This window comes from Coregonus clupeaformis, unplaced genomic scaffold, assembly GCF_020615455.1.
Source record: "Coregonus clupeaformis isolate EN_2021a unplaced genomic scaffold, ASM2061545v1 scaf0001, whole genome shotgun sequence".
Classification (NCBI taxonomy): Eukaryota; Metazoa; Chordata; class Actinopteri; order Salmoniformes; family Salmonidae; genus Coregonus; species Coregonus clupeaformis.
The window spans coordinates 893,068-917,935 of NW_025533456.1; the positions used below are offsets into that span (position 1 = coordinate 893,068).

The 24,868-nt window shown below is 43.8% G+C and overlaps 2 protein-coding genes across 3 annotated transcripts; one reads left to right on the forward strand and one right to left on the reverse strand.

Moving 5' to 3' along the window:
- Nucleotides 1–268: 268 nt before the first annotated feature.
- LOC123482957 (negative elongation factor A-like) lies at nucleotides 269–11,335 on the reverse strand. Its single transcript, XM_045212191.1, has 11 exons — nucleotides 10,657–11,335; nucleotides 7,878–8,049; nucleotides 7,172–7,333; nucleotides 6,257–6,346; nucleotides 3,236–3,363; nucleotides 3,047–3,116; nucleotides 2,736–2,824; nucleotides 2,529–2,640; nucleotides 1,989–2,305; nucleotides 1,600–1,699; nucleotides 269–1,197 (listed from the first exon to the last, which is right to left on the reverse strand). Exons 1-11 carry the CDS (start codon nucleotides 10,864–10,866, stop codon nucleotides 1,013–1,015), a joined length of 1,635 nt encoding a protein of 544 aa, XP_045068126.1. The 5' UTR covers nucleotides 10,867–11,335; the 3' UTR covers nucleotides 269–1,012.
- LOC123482958 (neuropeptide-like protein C4orf48 homolog) lies at nucleotides 10,689–14,617 on the forward strand. 2 transcript variants are annotated; one of them, XM_045212193.1, is made up of 5 exons: nucleotides 10,689–10,765; nucleotides 11,342–11,444; nucleotides 11,959–12,099; nucleotides 12,430–12,518; nucleotides 13,953–14,617. In XM_045212193.1, the coding sequence occupies exons 3-5, from the start codon at nucleotides 11,988–11,990 to the stop codon at nucleotides 14,022–14,024; spliced, it is 273 nt and encodes a 90-aa protein (XP_045068128.1). In that variant the 5' UTR covers nucleotides 10,689–10,765; nucleotides 11,342–11,444; nucleotides 11,959–11,987; the 3' UTR covers nucleotides 14,025–14,617. The 2 variants fall into 2 exon arrangements, with proteins under 2 accessions (XP_045068128.1, XP_045068127.1); XM_045212192.1 differs by lacking the exons at nucleotides 10,689–10,765; nucleotides 11,342–11,444 and adding an exon at nucleotides 11,744–11,775.
- Nucleotides 14,618–24,868: the final 10,251 nt, after the last annotated feature.

The window sequence follows — 24,868 nt, forward strand, 5'->3', positions numbered from 1 at the left end:
CCACCCCAGCACCCTAACGGACCAGCCGCCACTGATTCATACTGTACTGAATACCAGTGTGACTGCATTGTCTTACGACAGGTTCCGTCTTTCTAGTGCAACCCATGCCACCTGAACTACCTGTCTTGACAAGTAATCAGACAGATCAGTGTGGACGGAGGTGTCAATGGTGCGTCTTTCCCATAGAACACCTTTACTCTAATCATCATGATCTTAGAAATAGAGTCAGGAGGAGAGATGTTCTGAAGGACTATTACGTTAAACACTCTGGAATCTGAACGTTTTCACTTTATTTCTTCCCTTCTTGGTAAGGATGAAAAACGTAAAAAAATTCCAGACTGTTCCAAAACAGAACTTGACAGCACAAAGGAAACAAATCATCATCATCCTTCTCTCAGTCACATTTCTGTTTGGGCTCTTTTCCTTTTCTTTGTTTTTCTCACATCCTTCTTTTCCACAAAAAGTAGGAAGCTGCAAACGTCACATTATTTACATTCTCACAATGAAAAACACGGACCGTTGTAATAACGACTTTTTCCCTTGACATGTGGCATGCTTGTACCTTTTAATAGTAAAGCAAGTGTTAACAGGTGTCTTATCAAAATAAGGTATAAGTAATCTTCTTTCCCCAGACACTTTGTACCCCCCCTCCCCTTACCAAACAAATCAGGAATCTGAGAATCTGAGGGGACATAAAAACAGAAACAAAACAGAAAAACAAACCAACGGGGAAAGAAAGTATTGATGGTCCCCCTGCCTTTTGGCAATGCAGGAACTTTGAAAAAGAAGGGAGCCATACCCCCTTAACCGGTACCACCATATCCCTCCCACTCAACCCTCCCCAGCCGCTCACGCACTGAATTTGGCCCATGTGTGTATGCACAAGTGTGTGTGACAAGTCCCTGGCCACCAGAGGAAGATTTGGCCTGTGTGTGTTGATGCTTGCGCATGCATGTAAATATGTGTGTGTGTGTGTGCGTGTTTAGTCCCGAAAGGCAGGCCAGCAGCCACCTCAGGAGGCGTTGGTGATGGGTTTGTACTTCTTGAGGCGGGTCCACTGTCCTGTGGAGTAGTTCATCTCAAACACTGTGTCCACCAGCATGGTGGTGCTGCCCGTGCCGTCCGCCTTGGGCAGGATCTCTGTATGTTCACTCAGCTTTATCTGGATAATGTCCCCCTGCTCCGGACACGGGTTCTCTGGAGGAGGAGGGGATAGAACAGTTAGAGATGTTGTAGAGTGATAAGATAGAAGGGTTCTCTGGAGGAGGAGGAGGGGGGGGGGATACAACAGAGATGTTGTGTGGTAATATGGTGAAAATACATGTTGAACTAGCAGTGAGGGTAAGAGTGTTGGAAGGTGTGTTTGTGTACTCACATGCATGTGAGTAAATAGCCAGTTAGGCTTAGATTCGACCCCCACCAGAGCGCTTTCACATATCCACATCCCAGTCCAACACGTTACTAAAACATTACTAGTACGTGGAAAACTCACAGTATACGACTAGGTGGACATACTCCAGGGATTATTTATTCTCTGTTGCAAAAAGCTGTTACTTATTACTAAAACGGGGGAGTATTTAGCAGAAAGCAGTACAGTACCTCTGGATCCGGCCATGAAGCCCAGGATGAGAGCTTTCTCTGGTCTGGTCACCTTGTTGGCCGTCTTGAACATTTCCTGAGCAGCATACATCTGGTCTCTCTGAAGAGACCACAGCACAGGGACAGAGGTTACATACAGCGGCACAGAGGTTACACACCACACAGATAGGTAGGTAAAACAACCACATATCACAGTCATCGCAAGTAAAACCACCATTCCACATACTGTACTACAATCTCTACAGTCAATGTTTGTATGTAAGCATAGCAGTCTCACATACTAAGTAGCACAAGTCCAGATTAGAATGCTCGCCAAATATAATGCTTCATTCCAAGTAGAATACTAGTGTGGATATTGGAAGTCCCAATGATGCCTTTAGCCAATTCACCGTGAGCGAGAGGTTCTTCTTGGGCTGGGGCATGGCGTCGGGGGCTGGAGGGTAGCGGGGGGCTGCGTGGTGGGGTCTCGGGCTGTGTGGCGGTGGCGCGGCCGGGGGGCCGTTGCTGCTGGCGGGGGTGCTGGCTGGCGTGCTGGGGGAGGCAGGGGCGGTGGGGCTGGTGGCAGTGTTGCTGGCGTTGTACATGGGCGTCCTCTGTTTGAACTGGCCCGGGAGGGTGGTGGTGGTGGCAGCAGCACCGGGCGTGGCTGACTCCTCAGGCTGGCGACCTGACTGCAGGGCGTCACGCCCCAAACCACCTGCGTTCACTAGAATGAAGAAGACCCAGTTATCGACATCTGAGACTATCGCTATATCACTGTCAATCGCCAATTGGTTGTGCACATCTGAGAAGATTGGATAGGAGTAAGTACAGAAAACTTGTCTGGAGTACAAAAGTGGAATGTTAGTACAAACCGACTGATACCCAGGCTAGCCAAATGCAGTGTTACCCTGAGATTGGAGTAACAGCTATGTAGTTGTCTCTCTTACCTGGCTGTGCCTCTGAACTGGGAATGTAGGAGGAGGAGGGGACCATACTTGGGGTAGCAGGCAGGTAGCTCGTAGACGGCAGGGCGCTCTCATTGTTCAACGCACCCAGTTTCTGAAACACAGGAGAAGTGGGTTACAATTCAATACCGCTTTCTAAAGTTGCATTACAGAATGACAGTGAATGAGTGTGTGTGAGTGTGTTCCTACCTGTGTAGACACCAGTCCAGCAGCATAGTCTGGGGTAGCGTTCTCCACCACAGCCTCCTCTTTAGCAGCTTTCTCCCCAGCCTCGGTTTCTGTACAGAGAGACAGAGACAGACAGAGACACGGGGCCGTAAGTGGTTTAAGTGAAGATACTCAACTTTGCTAAACAACTTCAACTTCTCTTGTCCTGAATGTTGTAGCAAATACCACTAGCAGATAAATAATTTATAAGAGTCAATGAGTCTGAAGGATGGTGAACAATAGTGAAGACTGCTAACTAGAGAGGGACAGATGGAAATAGAAAAGGTAGTTACCCAAAGTCTTTCTCCTCCTCTTTGCCTCTCTACCAGCTCCCACCATATCGAGCTCTGAGATGTCTAACAACTGGAGAACAGAGAATAATGTGCATCAGCTTCTGTTGACACATTTGAACATACACTATGTAGGGAACAGGGTGCCATTTGGGAGGCAGCCAATGCCACTTGTTAAGCCCCCTTAGTCACCTTGACCCCCCTCTCCTTGCGCAGGGGTGTCCGTGCTGGGGCGATGGGTGTGCGGTTGCTGGGGGGGCTGAACATGCTGGGGGTGGTGGGGCTGCGGAACGGGGCTTTGGGTATCCCCTTCAGGGGTGCTGGAAGGAAGGGTAGAAAACATGATATCTCAGCAACCAATCAGACACCAGTGGGTATAAATCAGGTTTTCCGTTAGGAAAATATGACGCCGGACATTTGACTGGCAGCATTTACCGGACATTTGAGAAATGTACCAGACCCATATGCATTGGGTGTGTAACCTGATTAGGGCGTCCATCCACGGTGCTCAGAATGACAGAAATCACATTTAGAGTATGGTAGTTCATCTTTACCGAACATGCAACTCGAGGATGCAACTTGCGCAATTTGAAGATGTTAGAATAACTGTCCATATTTACATTTTCTCAGCCAACAAGACGAGTAACGAACAGCAAAATCACTAGCGTATGTCGATCTACTATACCCCATAGTAGAAAGGTTGACCTATTCTATTTGTCAGCTTGTCGTTCTGTGCGACAAAAAAATGGCCTATTCCAAAACAGACTCTGGGACAGTTGTGGGATGATAGAGCAGAAATTCATACAAGCAGTAAGCCTAGGCTACTTAAAAAACCCTGTTAAAATGCAACAGATCAGAATGTTTAGCTTAAAAAGTTGATCATCTATTATTTATTCACATTATAAGCGCAGCAATGCGCACAGATTCAGTGTTTAATAGTCACATGTACAGGGTTGCAGGTGTGATTGCAGGGTACAGTGAAAATCTTAGGCTTTTTACATTTACATTTTAGTCATTTAGCAGACGCTCTTATCCAGAGCGACTTACAGTTAGTGAGTGCATACATATTTTTTTATTTTTTTCATACTGGCCCCCCGCGGGAATTGAACCCACAACCCTGCCGTTGCAAACGCCATGCTCTACCAACATCCCTGCCTGCCAATCTCTCCCCTACCCTGGACGACGCTGGGCCAATTGTGCGCCGCCCCATGGGTCTTCCGGTCACGGCCGGCTACGACAGAGCCTGGATTAGAACCAGGATCTCTAGTGGGGGGGGGGAAGCAACATGACCATTGAGGGGGTGGCGGGGGGGAGATGACCATAGGGAGAGAAGCAGGAGGGGGGCAGCAGGAGAGATAATGTCAATAGGGGGAGCAGCAGGTAAGGTAATAACAACAAGATAACTAATAACGTAAGCATACTGTGTCCATAATAAGTATATAGGTTATAGGTTGAGAGCTTTTGTGAAAGAGCACAGTTAGAAAGATATGGCATATAGAAGGAAACCGGATAGACATCATGAAAATGATTGGCGAGGTTGAGGTTAGAGGAAGTTCAGGAGTAAAAACAAACAAAATATAATTATTGTAAAATTGACTGTGTCCATAAAATGTATATAGCATGTATAAGCTAGAAGTAGAGGCCTAAGCTTTGTTGTTCACTAGTTTACTCCAATTAGGGAAGGGGTGGTGGGGTTGGAAAGTAATAAAGGGTCTGCGGCAGTGGAGTTTCTATACCAGGCTGTGATGCAGCCTGGCAGTATGCTGTCTGTGGTGTTCCTGTTGTACACCGAGGGCCCTCGGGGACAGGCTGGACTTCTTCAGCATCCTGAGGTTGAAGAGTCTCAGTCGTGCCTTTTTCACTACGGTGTCCATGTGGTTAGACCATTTCAGCTTCTCTGAGATGTGTACACTGAGGAATTTGAAGTTATTGACCTTCTCCACGGCAGCCCCGTTGATGAGGATGGGGGCGTGTCCAGCCTGGTTCCTCCTGAAGTTCACAAATCAGCTCCTTTGTTTTGAGGGAGAGGTTGTTTACCTGGCACCATGCCATCAGAGTGCCTACCTCCTGCCTGTAGGCTGTCTCGTCATTGTTGGTAATCAGGCATACTACTGTTGTGTCGTCTCCGAACTTGATGATGGAGTTGGAACTCTGAGGCCACGCAGTAGTGGTTATACAGGGAATACAGGAGGGGACTGAGGACGCACCCTTGTGGGGCCCCCGTGTTGAGAATCGGTGTAGAGGAGGTAATGTTGCCTACCTTCAAAACATTGGGGCGGCCCGTCAGGAAGTCCAGGACCCAGTTGCACAAGGCAGTAGGCTACACGCAAATGTTTGTTCCATAATGCAATTAGCGGGAAAACACTTGTCAAAAGCGCACTGCACATGCGAGCGGTTTCATGAGACAGATTAAAATATCCATTAGTAATGTAGAAAGTGGGGAGATCTAAAGATGCAACAACAAACACAGGCTGCTAATATGACCAGGATTCTACCTTTGGCACTGGACAATGAAGGAAACCAATATAAAATTAGAGAAATAGGCTACTGGTTTCATTGGCATATGGAAGTCTTTATAAAATAATTGCCTCCACGTTTGGTCGGATTTTAGCTATAGGATACTTTGAAGCAAGGTAAGATATGCAGTAAAATGTTCATGTTTCAAACAGTTAAAGGAACTAAATGGAATATAACATTGCGAATATAACAAGTTTGGAATGACAATTTGATGTGTACAACATCTAAAAGACCTTGCATCACAATACTGAGAGCTTTGCCGTTTCTAAAAGGACGTATTTGGGTGTTTTTGGAGCATGCTTTTCCTGGGGTCCCCATACTACACAACGAGGAAGCAATTTGCTGTAGCTAGTTTGAATCATGGCCGTCAAAACTGTTTTTAACACGCAATTGCATTTAGAATTGTTGCGCTAATAAAAGCATGTTTCACTCCAGCAGCAACAAACGAGTTGATTGAGGCGCTGTAGCAGCAGCTCTTGCGCTACATTCATTTCAATCAATGAACAGGCCATTATGCATTATTTCGCAAAGGAATTTTTTTCCTTCTCCCGGACAATTGTCCGGTGCCAATTTTATTTATTGACTTTAGTTGTTGTTTTTTCCCAGCTATTACAGGCTAAATCCTGGTATAAATGGTGTTATGTGTTCATAGGCATAGTCTTGGCAACAACAAGTGTGTCTGTGTGTCAAACTCACTGGTGGTGTCAATCTTCTTGACCAGGCCTCTTCCTTTGGCGTGGAAAGGCACTCCCGCTGTCTTCTTCAGCTGTTGAGCGGTCTCTGTAGCTGAAAACACAACATAACAATGAGTCAATGGGGTGTATTTATTAGTGCACATTGTAGCAAAACATTTAGCAATGGAAAACATTTTAGAACTAAAATAAGACTTTCGATTGGACAAATTCAGGTAGGTCCCTCCTCATTTCGTCCTGTTTGCTTCCATTAGGTTCCTAGTGAATACACCCAAGGGTGCTGTTCATTTGGCACCTGACAGAAGGAAACCGACTAATGCACCGCTCATGTACTCAATACAAAAAACGATTCTCCACTCTGACACACGGCCATTCAACAGGTGCTACATTAACTTGTCCAATAAGAAACGCGCATGTTTGTTTTCCAGTGCGTGCCGTAATGAACATGAGTCATGACTGTTCACCAATGTGATAGAAAGACCATTCAACATTCCGTAAAATTAGCATAAAGGAGAAGAGACCTGAAACATGGGGAAGTATCTCAACAGTCTAAAGTGGCTTCCTTTTCTCTTCTGCTTTCCTTCATCTGCACTGTGTGAAAAACAACTGGACAAGTGAAAGCAACTCCCAAGTAAGCATTGGACATAGCGCTCTAACTTATCCTTTTCAGATCAGGGGCCGAATTCATAAAGCATCTCAGAGTAGGAGTTGTGATCTAGGACCAGTTCTGTCTTTCAGATCATAATGAATAACAGTAAATGGACAGGGGGGACCTGATTCTAGATCAGCACTATTAATCTGAAACGCTTGATACGTTTGTCCCCAGATGAAGACGACAAGCAGATTGAGGTGAAGAGACGAGGCGGACATTTTAGACTCTTGTCATGTACCCTGGACGGAGTGAAGTGTCTTATCTTACATTTCTGCAGCAGCTCTGCCCTGAGCGTGGCACTCTTGGGCTTCCTCTTGAGCTGGAAGTGTTTGACGGGGGGCGTGAGTGGGCCCACCAGCGTAGTCAGGGCGCTCTTGTTCAGGTACTGGCACTCCAGAGGGAGCATGGCCGACGCCTCACACTCACTCACTGCAGGGGGAGATCCATCAATCAATCAAATGTATTTATTAAAGTCAGACTCAGTCCCAAATAAAACAGTAACATTTATTTTCTTGTTTATTATATCTCTAAATGGATCTTGAAAGCTTAATTAAGCCATTTTACATCAGCAGCTGACTCAGTGTTTCTACAGTAACTCTAACCCAAAGAGCAAGCGAAAGCAGTTAGCATGATGCAGACAGCCAGGTGTACTATAACCAACCAGTACCTCTACATGATAAATAAAAAGTGCACGAGGACAAGTAGTCTAGATCTCAGCAATGCACCGCTTATGTACTCAATACAAAAAAAGATTCTCCACTCTGACACACGGCCATTCAACAGGTGCTTGTAGAGCAGCACCAACATGCTGGAAAATGTATCCTATTTGAAATAGGTACAATAAAACAAAGCTCAATTTTCCATATTAATTCCAGTGACAAAGCTAGAACCATGATCCTCAATGACCCCTGCTGCTCTCATTTTCCCCCTTGACCTGTGACCCCTGACCCCTAGCCTATGGTAGTGTACCCACCTTTCTCCCGGAGCTCCCCCAGGATGTCCTGTACGTTGGGGTTCTGCTCCTCCAGGTCCAGGTTGAGGGAGCCCGTCTCGGGGAAGGACTTGAGGATGTCTGCCACCATCAGTACCCAGGGCTCAGAGTCCACTGTGGCCAGCTGGATGATCTCGGACAGGGCCTCCTTCATCTGCACAGACAGGGTCAGGGAGGAGGTGATTGTGGAGGTTAGTAGAGCTAGATTTTAAAATGTTACCGTCCAATCTTGTGGAATGGTAATGTGTCTTTACGCTTTACATGCATGCATGGCTCACAGTAGGCCTAAAGCAGTTTATAGAAAGGTATAGAAAGAAACTGAACATAGAATCTCCATGGGGCAGGGTGTGTAGGGGCAGAGGGTGGATGTGGAGGTTAGAGCAGGGCATGGAAATTGAATATATGTCAACACCCGAATACTCTCCAACTACTACACCAGTGGAGGCTCCTCAGAGGAGGAAGGGGAGGACAATCCTCTTCAGTGAATTTAATAAAAATGGTAAAACATTCAAAAAGTTATCCTTTTTAGATAAAACTAGACTAAATATATTCACGTCACCAAATAATTGATTAAAACACGCTGTTTTGCAATGAAGGTCTACAGTAGCCTCTACTGCACTCTGTAGGGTAGCACCATGGTGTAGCCGGAGGACAGCTAGCTTCCGTCCTCCTCTGGGTACATTGACTTCAATACAAAACCTAAGAGGCTCATGGTTCTCACCCCCTTCCATAGACTTACACAGTAATTATGACAACTACCGGAGGACGTCTTCAAACCTATCAGAGCTCTTGCAGCATGTACTGATATGTCCACCCACTCAAAGGATCAGAGAGGAGGAGAGCGCATAGTGAACTGGGTTTACATGTGTCACCTAAAATGTCTCTCTTGACCTGTGTGCACCTACGTTGTAAACTTTCATTCGTAGTCTAGGTTGTAGTAACCTCATGATGGGTATAGGGAAAATTCGAGTATCGTGTAGTAGCCTAAAGCTATCGATGTTACATTGAACTGGGTGAATGGAATATGAATGACAGTCATCCAATACGCTGTAATAGAAATAAGGCCATGCTCATGGAAGAAGAAAAATGTGTCCTCCCTCATCATAAACAGCACCGACCGCCACTGTACTACACCTGCCATTTAGAGAGTGTGCTGACTTTCTGTTTCCTGGCCTGGTATGGTGGGCTGTCAATTGCTAACAAGGCCATCCTCAGGAGGACCGTAAACCTGGGTTCCAAGCTCAGCAAGCTGCAGTGCAGGGGGCTTCAGGGCCTCCATCATAGACGGGCAAGGGATAAGGCCAAGCGCATCAGAGGACCCTGCACACAATCTGGTCCAATGTTTTGAGCTGCTGTCCTCCAGAAGGAGATATAAGGTCCCAATGTACAGCAAGAATAGGAACATGGCAAGTTTCATTCAATCAGCCATCAGGCTGCTGAACAGTGGGACACAGGACAAATGTAGGCCCAATACATAGTCGGACAGAAGGCTGCAGGGACTGTGAATATGTGTGCGTTAGGCAAAAAAAGGCTGCATGTACACTGAGCCCAATTCTGATATTTTATCCACTAACTGGTCCAATCAGATCCAGCTCTGAAAAATATCTGATGTGATTGGTCAAAAGACCAATTAGTGGAACAATTATCCGAATTGGCCTGCCTGTGTAAACGCAGCCCTATTAACTTTCCAGTGTTTTTGTGTATTTGTATGCTGACTGCACAAAATGAATTTCCATGTAAATGAACAATAAAGTATATTCTATCGTACATAGAAGCTTGAATGTATGTGGTGCAGAATGTCAACCAGAGCTGGCTCAATTGGATGAAACTGAGGAGTGCATAGAACTGTGGACTAATTTGAGTGATAATATATGACAGGAGATACAGATTTTGTTATGGTCATAAAAATGTAAGCGACAAGTCTAACTGTATAGCCTACATGTAGCGAATTCAATGACTTACCGCTATTTATCACGGAAATAGAATGGGTAAACAAAACAATGTCGAGACATTTTATGGAATGCACCTGGTTTACAACACTGTTTGTAGACCAGTGAGGAGCTATATTTATCAAAGTTTAATATAAAGTTTAACTGCGGCTAGCTGATTTTAGAGCAAAAACTATTTCAAAGGCCGTCTCCCACTAGTTTGGAGTTGTAACCTAACTAGGTCGCTCACTGTTTACGCACTCCAAAATGGCACTAACTGGCAGGCAAGCGAAACCACCTGACTGACAAGACTCCGACAAGTTTTCAGCATCAATGATTCTCAGACACATTACGACTACACTACAAACAGGTTCAATGCTACATGTTAGGTCTGCTAACTAACGTGGTGTTTGTTAAAGGAAGGCATGTGCGTTAGGTAAACAAAACAAAAACATACGACTGGACAGAATTAGCCTAGCCGCGATAGTTAGTTACAGCCTGTCTGTAGACACTTACCTACACAGCTGACGTTAGCAGCTATCTAGCTAACTAGCTAACCAAGGAAGCGATCGATGCGGACTGCTGGCTATCGATAGTTTAACTAGAGTAGAGAACACGGGGTAGTGATGTTGACTGTCTGCATTGCCATATTTGCGGCTAACTAGCTAAGTAAACAATTAAAACAACTTGTAAGCATGGTGTCCATTAACGTTACAACTTTACTTCCCTCTCAGGAAACATTAGCTAGCAACTCGGTCAAGGCTGCCTGTTGCATAATCCCATATAAACTAGCTGGCTAGTGCTCAGTCAGTCATATCAACTCGCGTACCCACCTCGTCAACAGTCCGCCTGGGAAGATGCAGCATCCCGAGCAAGAGTTTTAGCTTCACTGGAGGCGACAAACTCGAAAAACACAACCGTATATTGTCGATAACTGAAACGGTGAGGAGTGAAGCAATACTAGAAGGCGCCCAAAGTTCGTCTGTTGATCCTAGTTTATTATGGAGCCACAGGCCGGTGTCGCTGTCCTTCATCGACGCCATCTTGGAAAAAGAAGTGTATTGAGTTCGGGCATTTTAACAGGCTACCTAAGAAAACATAGGACTGATAGGACCCACCCACATGTTCGTATTTGGGAGAGCAAAGAAACTCACCTCTCTCTTACCTGTCCCAAAAAATCTTATTTCACATTTTACAAGGCCTTTTGAAAATATTTGCTTTACAAAACACTTGAGGTGTACAACAGCATTGCATTTATTTACCATTCATTTCGCGTGTTAGAGTTATGCAAATAAAACATTTCTTAAAATTTGCCTGGAAAGTGCAACACATAGGCTGGCATGTAGGAATATTATTGTATAACAATTACTGTATCTTTAAGGTTATGCAACTAAATAAGCTAAAATGAGCGCTGTGATTAAATTAGCCTATAGGACATTTGACCAACATAGCGAACCAGAGGCCAACATTTAATTTGAGATGAATAAAATAATTTAGCATACTTTTACGGGATTTCAGGAGGGACAATCCGTTCGCCGAATTTACAGCGGATTTTACACGCATGCACTTTCTGCCCTTCGAATTCATATTCAACAGAATCGTCTCTTCATTATCGCACACAGTGAGTAAGCCTACATTTGAATGCTTGTTATACTATTCTTGGTCATAGTTACGACCTTTTTCTCTATGAGAAAAGTTTGTCCCATTTAAAACGATACATCCTCTCCGCTATCTGTGATTTTATTATGGATGCTTGTGTTGCTTTCAAAATAAAATAAAATATTAAATGGTCGCGTATGCTACAGATATTTTACAGATGTTATCGCATGTGCAGCGAAATGCTTATGTTTCTAGCTCCAACAGTGCTGTAATACATATATATATATATATATATATATAGGCCTATATAATGGTGTTTAATAGACAGTATGGACAGTATATGAATAGAAAAGGTGTGTACAGCATTAGTTATATATGATTAGCCTTGACTAGAATTAAGTATATACATGCATATGAAGTGGGTAAAGCTGAGCAAACGTAGCCAACAATCGCATCTAGCCTACCAATGCGTCGTAATATGATAGCTGCCTATCCTAAAGTGTCATATGCTGAAATTTCCTCTCTCCGTTTTCCAGGTCTTTCTTTTGACATCCTGCACCGCAGTATGGCATCGAGTAGCTATATGAAAGCGGTGATGCTGCTATTAGCGGTGCAGCTCCTGTCTTTTAGGACAGGTTTTGGCGAGCAGGAGACAGGGACGGTAATTCCTGCCGAAAGTAAGTGGTTTTATTTAATAGGTTTTATTGTCTTTGTTGCTTTTGAGATTACACACAATGAGCATTTGTTACTGTAGTGCGGATGACTATTGTGCATAGGGAGAGAAAATAAATCCTATTTATTCAACCTAAACAAAATCTAATCTGATTGCCTAATCGATAGGTTACCAATTGAGAACAGCCATTGATTGATGAGGTGTAGCAGCATATAAGGTATTAATTGTAATTATAAACGTATTCAGTATTGATTTTGTTTTCATAATTGCAGTAGCCTATATATAATTAATTATACTGAACACTATTATTATATTTTGTCTCATTGTCTTGCAGGTCGTCCCTGTGTGGACTGTCATGCATTTGAATTCATGCAGAGGGCACTGCATGACCTCAAGAAGACTGCTTTCAACCTCGATGCCCAGGTAACAGTTCATATCCTTTTCTATTTCAGTAACACCTTATGTTACAGTGTAAATATTATTGTAAGTACAGTGTAATGACTATTGCATTTACTCAGTGCTTGAAGTGGGCTGGAGCTGTCCACCTCTAATTTTCTATAGATTGAGAACTGGCACCTGCTATAGAATAGGCTATTGGCTTTAATATATTATGAGTAACAGAACCTAAATATAAAGACTTCCAGCACCCAAAACGAGTATCAGCACCTATTTCATTCCACTTCAACCACTGATCAGTGGCGTGTCCAGTACATTTTGAATGGGGTGGCCAAGGTGGCGCACATACCCAGTTTAGGGGGGCCATTTCACCTACATTTACATTTTAGTCATTTAGCAGATGCTCTTATCCTGAGCGACTTACAGGAGGAACTAGGGTTAAGTGCCTTGCTCAAGGGCACATCGGCATATTCTTCACCTAGTCATTTTTAACCTTAATTGATGCAAGGTGGATTTTTCCAATATAATTATGATGGTTCAACGCATTAAATGCTTCAGCTTAGGTTTGGGACATTTCCCTGTTCAAGTAATTCATTTTTACAGTGTTTGCATTCAAGCTCAGTATTTATTTCCGCATACAGCAGTAAATTCACTTGAAAGTGCCATCCAGAGTGCGAATTACACCATGATATTTTGGGGTCTGTATTTTTTTACAGGACATTTTAAAAATAGAAGGTTAATTAGGTTACCTGCGTACGTTCGTCTACTCCGAAATAAGTCCATCATCCGAAAGAGTGCATTGTGCACCCGCCATTTGAATGGAAACTGATATATTTTACAAACACCATAAGTGTATTGACATTCAGCCTACAAAGTGGCTTGGAAACATGGATGCCAACGGAAGCCAGTCTTACCCCAACATTTAAAAAATTACAAAAATAAACAAACTAAACTGATTTCTCATTCTTGTCTATCCGTGTTTCATAAGTTTCCTTCAATTTGCAAGAGGCTGAATCTATTTCATCAGAGAAAGCGTCAAACAGCGCCCCTTTGTCTTAGTATCTGTAGCACCCGTATCTGATGGTGTATGGCCAAAAATAATATGACATGTCATACTCTTTTTGGACAGACAGCGTGGGTTAAACTTTGAGATTGATGAGTCTTGCTGTCGGTGCGCATCTTGGTCAAAAATTCCTCTGTACAGTTCTTCTATAAGTTGCCTGCTGTTGTGCCCTTGAGCAAGGCACTTAACCCCCTACAATTGCTCCAGGGGCGCTGCACTGCGGCTGACCCATTCCTTCCAACCCCGCGGGTGTCTGTGTCTTGGGGGGTTGGATTGTGAGCGTAAAGACACATTTCTGTTCTCTATAAGTTAATGGACAAAGTAAAGTATTAGCCTTGTTTAAAAGGTTTACTCAGACTGGTGCTCCCTAACATGGCATTGCCTCTATTTCTTCCTAGACTGAGACCCTGGTGTTGAGGGCAGAGAGGCGAGCCCTGTGTGACTGCATGCCCACTAATACCCTGCGCTGAGGGGAGTAGTGATGTGCCCTCACCATGGCAACCAACTCCACACCCACAATGACCGGACACCTTTAACCTACTACAAACAACACCTGGACTAGACAGATGCCTCTCTGAGCCTCCTTCTATGGAATATTGTAAAAAAAATATTCTAATAATTTCATTTGTACAACATGCACTTTATTTTCTTTGCTAACATATCAGCATTTATATTGCAGTGGTTTAATTGTAATTTGATTATAATATTTTATTTGATGAGTTCAGAAAATCAGCAATGCGTAACTATGTCATGTAGGGCAAAGCCAACAACAACTCATGTCCCTCTTGGTCATATGTGAGGTTTTGAAACACATATCTAGATCATTTTTACATATCTAGATCATTCTAGGCCTTCTTTTGGCCAGCTAATAGCCTAACCACCGATAAAGCAACATTATGGACTAAACATTAAAATCCTGTTGTGCGGGATTATTTTTGCTGTGACAGTACCAGTCAAATTAAGATCGTACATCTGTAAGGATGTCACGCCCTGGTTCTGGGGACTCTTAAATGTTGAGCCAGGGTGTGGATGTTCTATGTTATATTTTCTATGTTTGTTGTTCTAGTTCGTTTAGATCTATGTTGGCCAGGGTGGTTCCCAATCAGAGGCAGCTGTAGCTCGTTGTCTCTGATTGGGGACCATACTTAGGCAGCCTGTTTTGCACTAGTCTTTGTGGGATCTTGTTCCGTAAGGTTTGTTTTGGTGTTAACCTAGGATGTCACGTATCGTTTGTTTGTTGTTTTTTCGTGAGTTAAGTACAAATAAAGATGTATGCTTATCACGCTGTGCCTTGGTCCGTGTCTTCATCAGTCGACGATCGTGACAAAGGAATGGAATAATAGCATTTACAGGTCTGGTACCCATTCTAGGATTATGTAGTGGTCAAGAGAATATAAACAAACAAATGGATATTTATCACTATAAGACTGGGATTGTAGAACTTGATAATATATCGATAAAAATAAGTTTTTTTAAATAGTAACTATAGAGGAGAAATATTGATGTTAATTGCTTTGATATTTCAAAAGTTTTGCTTTGTTTGTTCCAGTATGTCAATAAGCTACTTTTAGTGTTGTCTTGTATGTTTTATTTGGTATTAAAGTCATTATTATATATTTTGTCAGTATTTATGTCTTTCTGATATCCTTACAGTGATTGTGGAAATTACTAAAGCCCAATCCCAAAAAAAAACCTATGCACTTGAGAGGATTTGATTGGTATAAGTATCCTGAACAGAAATATAAATGCAACAATTTAAAAGATTTGACTGACTTACAGTTCATAAAAGGAAATCAGTTAATTGAAATAAATGAATTAGGCCCTAATCTATGGATTTCACATGACTGGGAATACAGATATGCATCTGTTGGTCACAGATACCTTTAAAAAAAGGTAAGGGTATGGATCAGAAAACCAGTCAGTATCTGGTGTGACCACCATTTAAACATGCACCTTGATCCAGAGCATCCCAAACATACTCAATGGGTGACATGTCTGGGTATACAGGCCATGGAAGAACATTTTCAGCTTCCAGGAAGTGTGTACAGATCCTTGCAACATGGGGCCATGCATTATCATGCTGAAACATGAGGTGATGGTGGTGGATGAATGGCACTACAATGGGCCTCAGGATCTCGTCACAGTATCTGTGCATTCAAATTGCCATCAATACAATGCAATTGTGTTTGTTGTCCTTAGCTTATGCCTGCCCATACCATAACCCCACCACCACCATGGGGCACTCTGTTCACAATGTTGACATCAGCAAACCGCTCGCCCACACAACGCCATAAACGTGGTTTGCGGTTGTGAGGCCGGTTGGACACACTGCCAAATTCTCTAAAATGTTGTTGGAGGTGGCTTTTGGTAGAGAAATTAACATTCAATTTGCTGGCAACAACTCTGATGGAGATTCCTGCAGTCAGCATGCCAATTGCACGCTCCCTCAAAAGTTGAGACATCTGTGGCATTGTGTTGTGTGACAACTGCACATTTTAGAGTGGCCTTTTATTGTCCCCAGCACAAGGTGCACCTGTGTAATGATAATGCTGTTTAATCAGCTTCTCAATATGCCACACCTGTCAGGTGGATGGATTATCTAGGCTAATGAGAAATACTCACTAACAGGGATGTAAACAAATTTGTGCACAACATTTGAGAGAAATAAGCTTTTTGTGCATATGGAACATTTCTGGGATCTTTTATTTCAGCTCATGAAGCAAGGTATAAAGGCAATTTGTAATCCAATTCCAAACTTGCCTTGAGGCCACAGGTATGTGATGCCGTAATCAGACACGCTTCCAAAGCAACCACAGAACAGGGAATCCAAAGCTCCAATAGTGTAAAAACAAACATTTATTTTCCAAACAAAAGGTAATTTCATAGGCTATATTCAATCGATGAACAAAGTCAAAGCGATCAGATTGAAACTCCAAACAAAAGGTATAGACTAGTAGCAGCTTTCTTAGTAGCATATCGTAGCACAAAAAAAAAACTGTAAGGTACAGCCATACCTGAGGCCTAGTAGACCCATCCTGCATAAAACCTAAATAGGTAAAGGGAAGTAGAACATGGGAAAAAAGGGGTGTGCCCAGGAAAGGCTCCATAATGCTTTTAAATACCCATGATAATCATGATAGAAAACCAAAAACATGAGTTCATCAACCATACTCCATAATTCATAATGCAATATTTATAATTCTATTCAAATAATATTTTTCTAAATGGAGCAAAACAATAAATTAAGCACAAATAAAGAAAATTAGAATTTGGCTCCAACACATGGGACCACGGCCGGCCCGTTCATTAGGCAGGATTAGGCGGCCGCCTGTGTCGGCAGATTGACAAGGGTAGCTAAACTGACCAAGAGGCACCTCCAACAACAACACTTGAAACCTCACATATTTCTGCCCCAAAACAATGACAATTTCTCTCAACCAGTGGCATATGGGCTTTTAGTTGAGCGCTGAAGCAGCCCTTTGATAAGCATTGGCCACTTTGTCAAAGGCAGGGGTGCAAAATATTTTGCTTGTCCATTCCCTGCGCCTCGCCAGGGTGCTGTTGGAGAGACGCATCTCTGCAGCACTCCACCAACGTTCAGTCAAAAAATGTATCTAACATAAATCATGTAGCAGATATAGCATATGGTAGAAAGAGTATGTGGCCTTTTCTGTAGCCTACAGGCTGAAGATAAAATGTATGACGATGTAGGACACTTTTTACATCATGCAGGTTTCTCCGATCAAATAGCTGTCATGTTAACAAATAACATGTCCTAAAAACAGGACAGGTCAAAGTAAAATGGACAATATGGAATGGACATTCACAACTGTTGTCCAGGAGTTTGATCCCATTGTCATGATCAGTGGTTTCAAGTTTGTATCCATAAATTTGACAAGCTGATCATAGCGAAAAATAAAATAGTTCTGCATTTCCCGCTGTGTAAACACATTGCAAATAGGCTTTCGATAACTCCTGATAAAGTCAGGTTGCTGATGTTCAGAGCATAAATAGCCAAATTGATTAGTCACAGGAATCAGGACTAATAAAGCCAATGCAATGGCCTGTTTTACAAACGATGGGCCTACCACATGGATGGGCATTCATAAAATTCCATTATGGGCCGACATGGTAGGCTAGACCCCAGTAAGCACGAGCCGACGTCTTTTGGACGTCTTTTTTTGGACCTGTCCGGATGTCATGTTTTGGTGTTTTACAAACGGTAGGCTTACCACATAGATGGGCATTCATGAAATTCAATTTCAGGCAATACTGTAGGCTATACCTCTGTAAGCATGGACCAACGCCGAAGCCTTTTGGACGTCTTTTGGGAGCTATTACCATACGCCTGTCAAAGTGCATAGGGCTTAGGAATCGATTTGGGATTGGGCCACAGTTCCCAGTGATACATTAGAGGCTCAGTATTTCATTGTCTGACAGACAACCCCAGCAGAAGAACATTTGATAATCAAGCAAGTAGTGTGTGTATGTGTAATGTATGTGTGTGTGTCAGTGTGTGTGTGTCAGTGTGTGTGTGTGTGTCAGTGAGTTTTGCTTGTTATAGACTGCACAGGCCTGTCCATCAGCGCTTGTGGCAGAGGCACAATTATATGTGTGCGTCCTAAATGGCACCCTATTCCCTATGTAGTGCACTACTTTTGACCATAGGCTCTGTTCAAAAGTAGTGCACTAAATAGGAAATAGGGTGCCGTTTGGGACGTATCCTATGTGTCATAGGATGGATTTCTCCCCTGCAGAGAATAGGTGCTGTTCGTCACACTTTATCAACTACTATCAGGCTAAACAAGGCCACACTCTCTCGGTGTGTGGTGTGTGTTTATGTGTGGTGTGTGTGTGACAGTGACTGTGAGATTCACATTTTTTCTGGATACATCTGCATTTTTGTCTGATGCTATGTGCTTGGTGTACTGATATTTTTTTAAATAACTAGATTCAGGTGCGCAACTTAGGTTTTAGAACATAATTTATTATTTAAATATTTCTTTTTAATCCAGTCGGATAAACACTCCAAACAGCCTGCACGGACGCTCGGAGGCGTCCGCATGGTCCTAAAGCACACTGTTGCCTCGTTTTGTATCACATTCCAATGATACAACTGGGGAGGACAAAAATGCAATCTCAGAATGTGGGTGGGACATGTCCCCACCGTCCCCAGTGAAAGCCCCTGACTAGATTCTAAAAAGAGAATTGTGGTTATTAAGTGATTATGATTAACATTATTATTACATAGAATTAAGAGACAGCATTTTATTCAAAACCCTGTAGCCATGCCTCTTCTCATAGAGTGTCTGAACAGACTGCTCAGCTTGGAATGAGACCCCAGGCATTATCTATCAAATGACGATGACTGTCTGAGATCACACAGAAGCAGTTGAGGAGAGACTGTATCAATTCTTATTTTTATAAGAAACATTAATTTGTTGAAATTCCAAATTGTTTGCATAGTCAACTTACACATGTTTGCATAGTCAACTTCCATCTCATATTGCTCAAATAAACAGTAAACCTGGTTTCAAAAAACAGATAAAGCAACACCTCACGGCACAACGCCTCTCCCCTATTTGACCTAGATAGTTTGTGTGTATGTATTGATAAGTAGGGTACGTGTGCCATTTTTAAATTGATGTAGTTCTTTCCTTGAGCTGTTCTTGTCTATTCATGTTCTGTATTATGTCATGTATTGTCATGGACCCCAGGAAGAGTAGCTGCTGCATTCACAGTTCTCTCTTTGTAGACATATTTATTGTTCTGGTCTGGAGCTGTTTCTGTCAGTTATATTTCCAGAATGCAGCAGTAGCCAGCCTGGTCCCAGATCTGTTTGTGCTGACTTGCCAACTTGGCAAGACAGCACAAAGAGAACGAGGACCAGGCTAGAAGTAGCCTGAGTCTCGCCCCAATTACAGAGAAGTGTTTTAGTCAGTACTTGGCTATTGCTGGGGTCCTGACTGCATACTCTCACACACTCCTTCATTTATTTATAATGTGGATTACAGCATGTAGACAGAGACTGCCTGCCATACCCCCTCCATCCACACAGAGGAGCCCTAACTCAGTGCAGGGCAGGGCACTTGGTACTGCTATGTCGCATTGATGCAGCATCTTCCCTATAGGCTTAAAGGCGAGGGTTCTCTCTGCAGAGCAAGCAGGGTTGGGAAATAAATAGATCTAGCAACAGTTTGAACAAAATCAGGGATCTAGTGTGCACTACTGCATCCGTACATCCCCTCCTCTGTTCCATACTCAGCTGCAGTCACCTGGCATTGCAACACTGGGCTACTTACATTTTTAGTCATTTTAGCAGACACTCTTATCCAGAGCGACTTACAGTTAGTAAGTGCATACATTTTCATACTGGCCCCCCGTGGGAAACGAACCCACAACCCTGGCGTTGCAAGCGCCATGCTCTACCAACTGAGCTACAGGGGACTTATGTCTCAAATGGTACCATATCAAAAGTAGTGCACTATTTAGGGAATAGGGAACTATCACCACCATCCACCCATCCTCATGTCGCAACTCTGACTAAACTGAACACATCCAGTCAGGCCTCATTCACCCTTCTGGGTTCTCTCTCTCTCTCTCTCTCTCTCTCTCTCTCTCTCTCTCTCTCTCTCTCTCTCTCTCTCTCTCTCTCTCTCTCTCTCTCTCTCTCTCTCTCTCTCTCTCTCTCTCTCTCTCTCTCTCTCTCTCTCTCTCTCTCTCTCTCTCTCTCTCTCTCTAAGCACTTTAAACTTTGAACTAGTTCGTCACCTTAATAAGTGTTTGGTTTCCTGGAAGAGGTTTATAGAGGGCTATTAGGAGATTGGGATTATTTAGTAGGGTTTATAGGAAATGACAGACAGACACCTTGGACTGGTAGAGAGGTATCACTGGCTCATGGTAGTTGTGTTGCAGCAGTAATAGGATATTCAATACTTTTTAGGAGGTCTTAGGAAATCTCTGGAGAGCCATAGAGGAAGCCAATCATTGGTAGTAAGGATTTAGTGGGGTTTGGTTTACATTATAGCGCATGGCGTGTTTGTGTCAGAGAAGTTGAGAAAAGCAGACACTCAGCAATCTTATGATGACTTAATGGAGGAATCACATCCTCTCAGATGGGCTGAGAATCAAGCTGATTTTCTGCTGAATCACTCAAATAGATCCTGGCGGCAAAGGCAGCCTCCTCTCAAGATTCTCTTGTCTTTCATCAACATCCCCCTTTCATCTGTTCCTGTGAAACCCCACTAAATCCTTACTACCGTTTGAAATGTTGTAGTGCCCTGGCATACAGTTGAGTTGAGGACCTCACACACGCACGCACGAACACAGACACATACACACCAAGTGTTTAACCTTGCAGACGTTTGCGAACCTTACATGAGCATCCAGTCTGTGAGTGCACTACAGACCTCTCTCTGCAAAGAGGTTCAGGCCTTTACGGCACACCTGTTCCCCTTCAATCGCTACATTGTTTACAAATAATCGACTAAAACAAGCTTATATTTTGGGTTATGATGGGGTACGACAGTTGAACTAACCTCATGAAGCATTTATAAATTAAATTTTTCAAGAATCAATAGGTATATATAATGAATTGAAAAGTCCAAAAATGGATGTACCAACAGCAGATTGCCCCTTTAATCACTACATTAAAACTCCATCCCCTGCTCTCTACTCTCCAACACTGGAATGCACCATTTTAGCAGGAGAATGATCCTCCTCCCCACTGTTCTCCTCTGGAGTGGGAAACCCCCCCCCAGTGCCTAGGAACAAAAATCTCTATCAAAGACAGGCGATGAGAGGAATTCAGAACAGTCTTTACTCTCTCCACACACGCACGCACACACACACGCACGCACGCACACACACACTACGTCTGAATCGGTGCCACAGCCAGTGTTAAAACAAATTCCAACAGGGCTTAGTTAGCGATGACACCGAGAGGGACAATGACAGCCAATCACCACCGCCCTGCGTTTCTGTCCTAGATCTCCTATGCATGCTGAATATTCCTGAATAGGCCAGTCTGCCATCCGGGCACCTAAGACCCATAGAGATGCCACCGGTGTGGGCGGCTGGCTCTATTTTTACCCACCATGCCCTGCAAATGGAGCCAAAATGGCCCCTCAGTAGGCATTGCTCCAACAAGTAAGTAGGAGGCTGCAGTGCTACTGCCTACCAGGGCCGCCACCATGAATAAATGATATGCATATATATTTTTGCAGGGCTTCTATGAATTACTCACTAGAGGCAGATCTATGAATAAAGCCCTGGCCAACCCTGATGAAATATTCAGGGTAGTTAGGGGTTGTGGAGATAAAATCAGCAGGGTGGGTCCCACTTAAAGGTACAATCTGCAATATTTACCTTTATTTTATTATTGCCATTTGTCTGGAAGTAGGGGTTGGGGATTATGGCTTTAAAGGCTGCCTCAGAGGTGTGAGGAGAGCACCAGAACACTGCACAAACGTTTATAGCGCTCTATCTCTCTCTCTCTCTATCTCTCTCTCCCTTCCCTCTCAATTTCTCTCTCTAGCTCTCGCTCTCTCTCTCTCCACTCACTATCTCTCTCTCTCTCTCCCCCCTTCTCTCTCTCTATCTCCCCGCCCTCTCTATTTCTCTCTCTATATCTCTCTCTGTCTCGCTCCCTTCTCTATCTCTCTCTCTCCCCCTGTGTTTCTCTCTCTCGCTCTCTCACTCCCCTCTCTCTCTGTCTCTCCCCTCTCTATCTCTCTCCCCGCCCTCTCTCTATCACTCTCTCCATCTATCTCTATCTCTCTCTCTATCTCTGTCTCTCCCTCCCTCTCTCTATATATATCCATCCCTCCCTCCCTCGATATATCTCTCCCCCTCTATATACAATATATCCCTCTATCTCTCTCTCTCTCTCCCTCCATCTTTCTCCCTCCCTCTCTCTCTCTTCCCAGGGTTCTGTGTGTTTGCATGCAGTCTGTGGGTATCTGCTGACACCTGGTAAACACAGGGATGAATCCCAAATGGCACCCTATTTCTTATATAAAAGTAGTGCACTATTTAGGGAATAGGGTGTAATTTGGGACACAGCCCCAGCCAGCCCCAGACAACCCTGAATCTCATTTTAAAGAGCTGGGTCTTCGCTTTTCAAGGATACCTCCACCCTCTCTCTCTCTCTCGCTCTCTCTCTCTCTCTCCTCCTCTCTCTTTTTCTTCTGTCTTTCTTGGGTCAGCGGTCAGAGCAGTGATTTTTCCTCCTACCCTCCTGCACCATCTCTCTGTTTGTCTTTCACTCTATCAGTCTTATCTTAACCTTATCTTTCCCCTCACTAACTATGTCCCTATCTCCCCCTTTCACCCTTTCACCCTTTCTGTCCCACGTCTCCCCTTTTCTTTATCAATCTATATCTCTCACTCCCTCTCATCCCGTTTTGGGCCTGTAGCACACACACACACACACACACACACACACACACTGCCCTCAGAGTGGTGGGTGTCTCTGGCAGGCAGAATGGTTCCCAGGGGGACAGGGGAAGTGGGCACTGATGGCAGGCAGGGAGGGCAGGGGGCAGACTGGGACGAGAGGGAGTGTGTGTGTGTGTGTGTGTGTGTGTGTGTGTGTGTGTGTGTGTGTGTGTGTGTGTGTGTGTGTGTGTGTGTGTGTGTGGAACAGGCTCTGACTGGGTCAGACTGGGACGGGAGGGTGTGTGTGTGTGTGTGTGTGTGTGTGTGTGTGTGTGTGTGTGTGTGTGTGTGTGTGTGTGTGTGTGTGTGTGTGTGTGTGTGTGTGTGGAACAGGCTCTGACTGGGTCAGACTGGGACGAGAGGGAGTGTGTGTGTTTGTGTGTGTGTCAGACGGGGAGGGGACACAGTGTGGTAACAGAACAGTGGAAACCCGGGGACAAGGACCAGAACTATCCTGCAGCCAGCCTGGTTATAAATAGACAGTGATGGAGCCTAAAACTAGGAAACATTGGCACCGCACACACACACACTCACACACGTGCACACGCACACACACTCTCTCACACTTCACACAGTCACCCTGGGAGTTTGAATACAAATGCAGAGCAACACGCCTCTTCAAATGCTCTTACTCCCACTGTGAGTGGGAAATGTGTTAAACTTTTACCTTATCACACACACACACACACACACACACACACACACACACACACACACACACAAGGTCAGGTTGAAGATACTCAGAGTAAGTGGGCTATAGCTAGTTGTTCTGTCCCAATAAAGACTTACATCTCTTTTACTAGTTATTAAGAGTCATGGTGCTCAGGAACGGAGGGTCCTTATTCGTTCCCTAACCCTTGCGTGTTTGCCTTACAGAACTCCAATCCTTCATTCTATTTATATGGTTTGCAGATCTGTAAGGTTCTGTCGACTGCAGCCTCCATAAAAGCACACTGACTGTGACCGAGGTCCCCTTGATCACCCTCTGTTATTTTATATCACTTGAAATATAACAACACATGTATGGTTATATGTATAGGACCCTAATAAACAACCGTTCAGGAAAAAATGTAACGCATGTAGTCTGTCGATCTATGCTCCGCGCATGCTCAGGACAGCTTCTGTTCTGTCTGCCGGCAGGGGGAGCTTCGGTTCAGTCCACCCTCACGTGCTGCTGCTGACATGCTGTGTGAAATGACTGCATCTTGCGCGCGATAAACCAGCGATGTCTAGGCTACGCTCTGGATAAGAGCGTCTGCAAAATGACTAAAATGTAAATGTATTACAACCTATAGCCTACTGCAAGGGCTACTCTGCCCCGTGCGCATGTTTTGAGGTCTGCGGCTCTACGCGTCGACGACCACACACATTTGGGAATGTTTAAGTGTTTGGACAGACCTATAGACTGCATGGGATTTATGTGTTCTTTGGGAGTGGAGTGGGAGGGTGTGTTATAGACAGTAGGGCGGAGGAGGTGGTGATGATTATAGTCTAAACCAATGATTTATATATACACTAGGCTAGTTCTGTTCAATGTGGTAGGCTAGGTAACAGCTTATACCTAACTCATTTAGAGCTATAAAAATGTCCTATTTTCTTCGTTAGGTTTATAATGGTAGCCTAAAAAATAATGAAAACTTCAGAAAATTAAGATAATGCTTTAAATTGTTGATAGCCTATGTAACGAAGCCAATGCTAATGTGTAATGATTTGTTAGAGCAATTGGCCTATGCCGGCATCCGCTTAGTGAAACTTTCTCCACTGTGATTATAATATTACTTACAGGCGTAATAAACCATAGGCATAACCGAGGACAGAAGAGACGTCAAGTCACCGAATTGAATTGGGTGTAGTAGTAGCGGGACCATTGTAACGG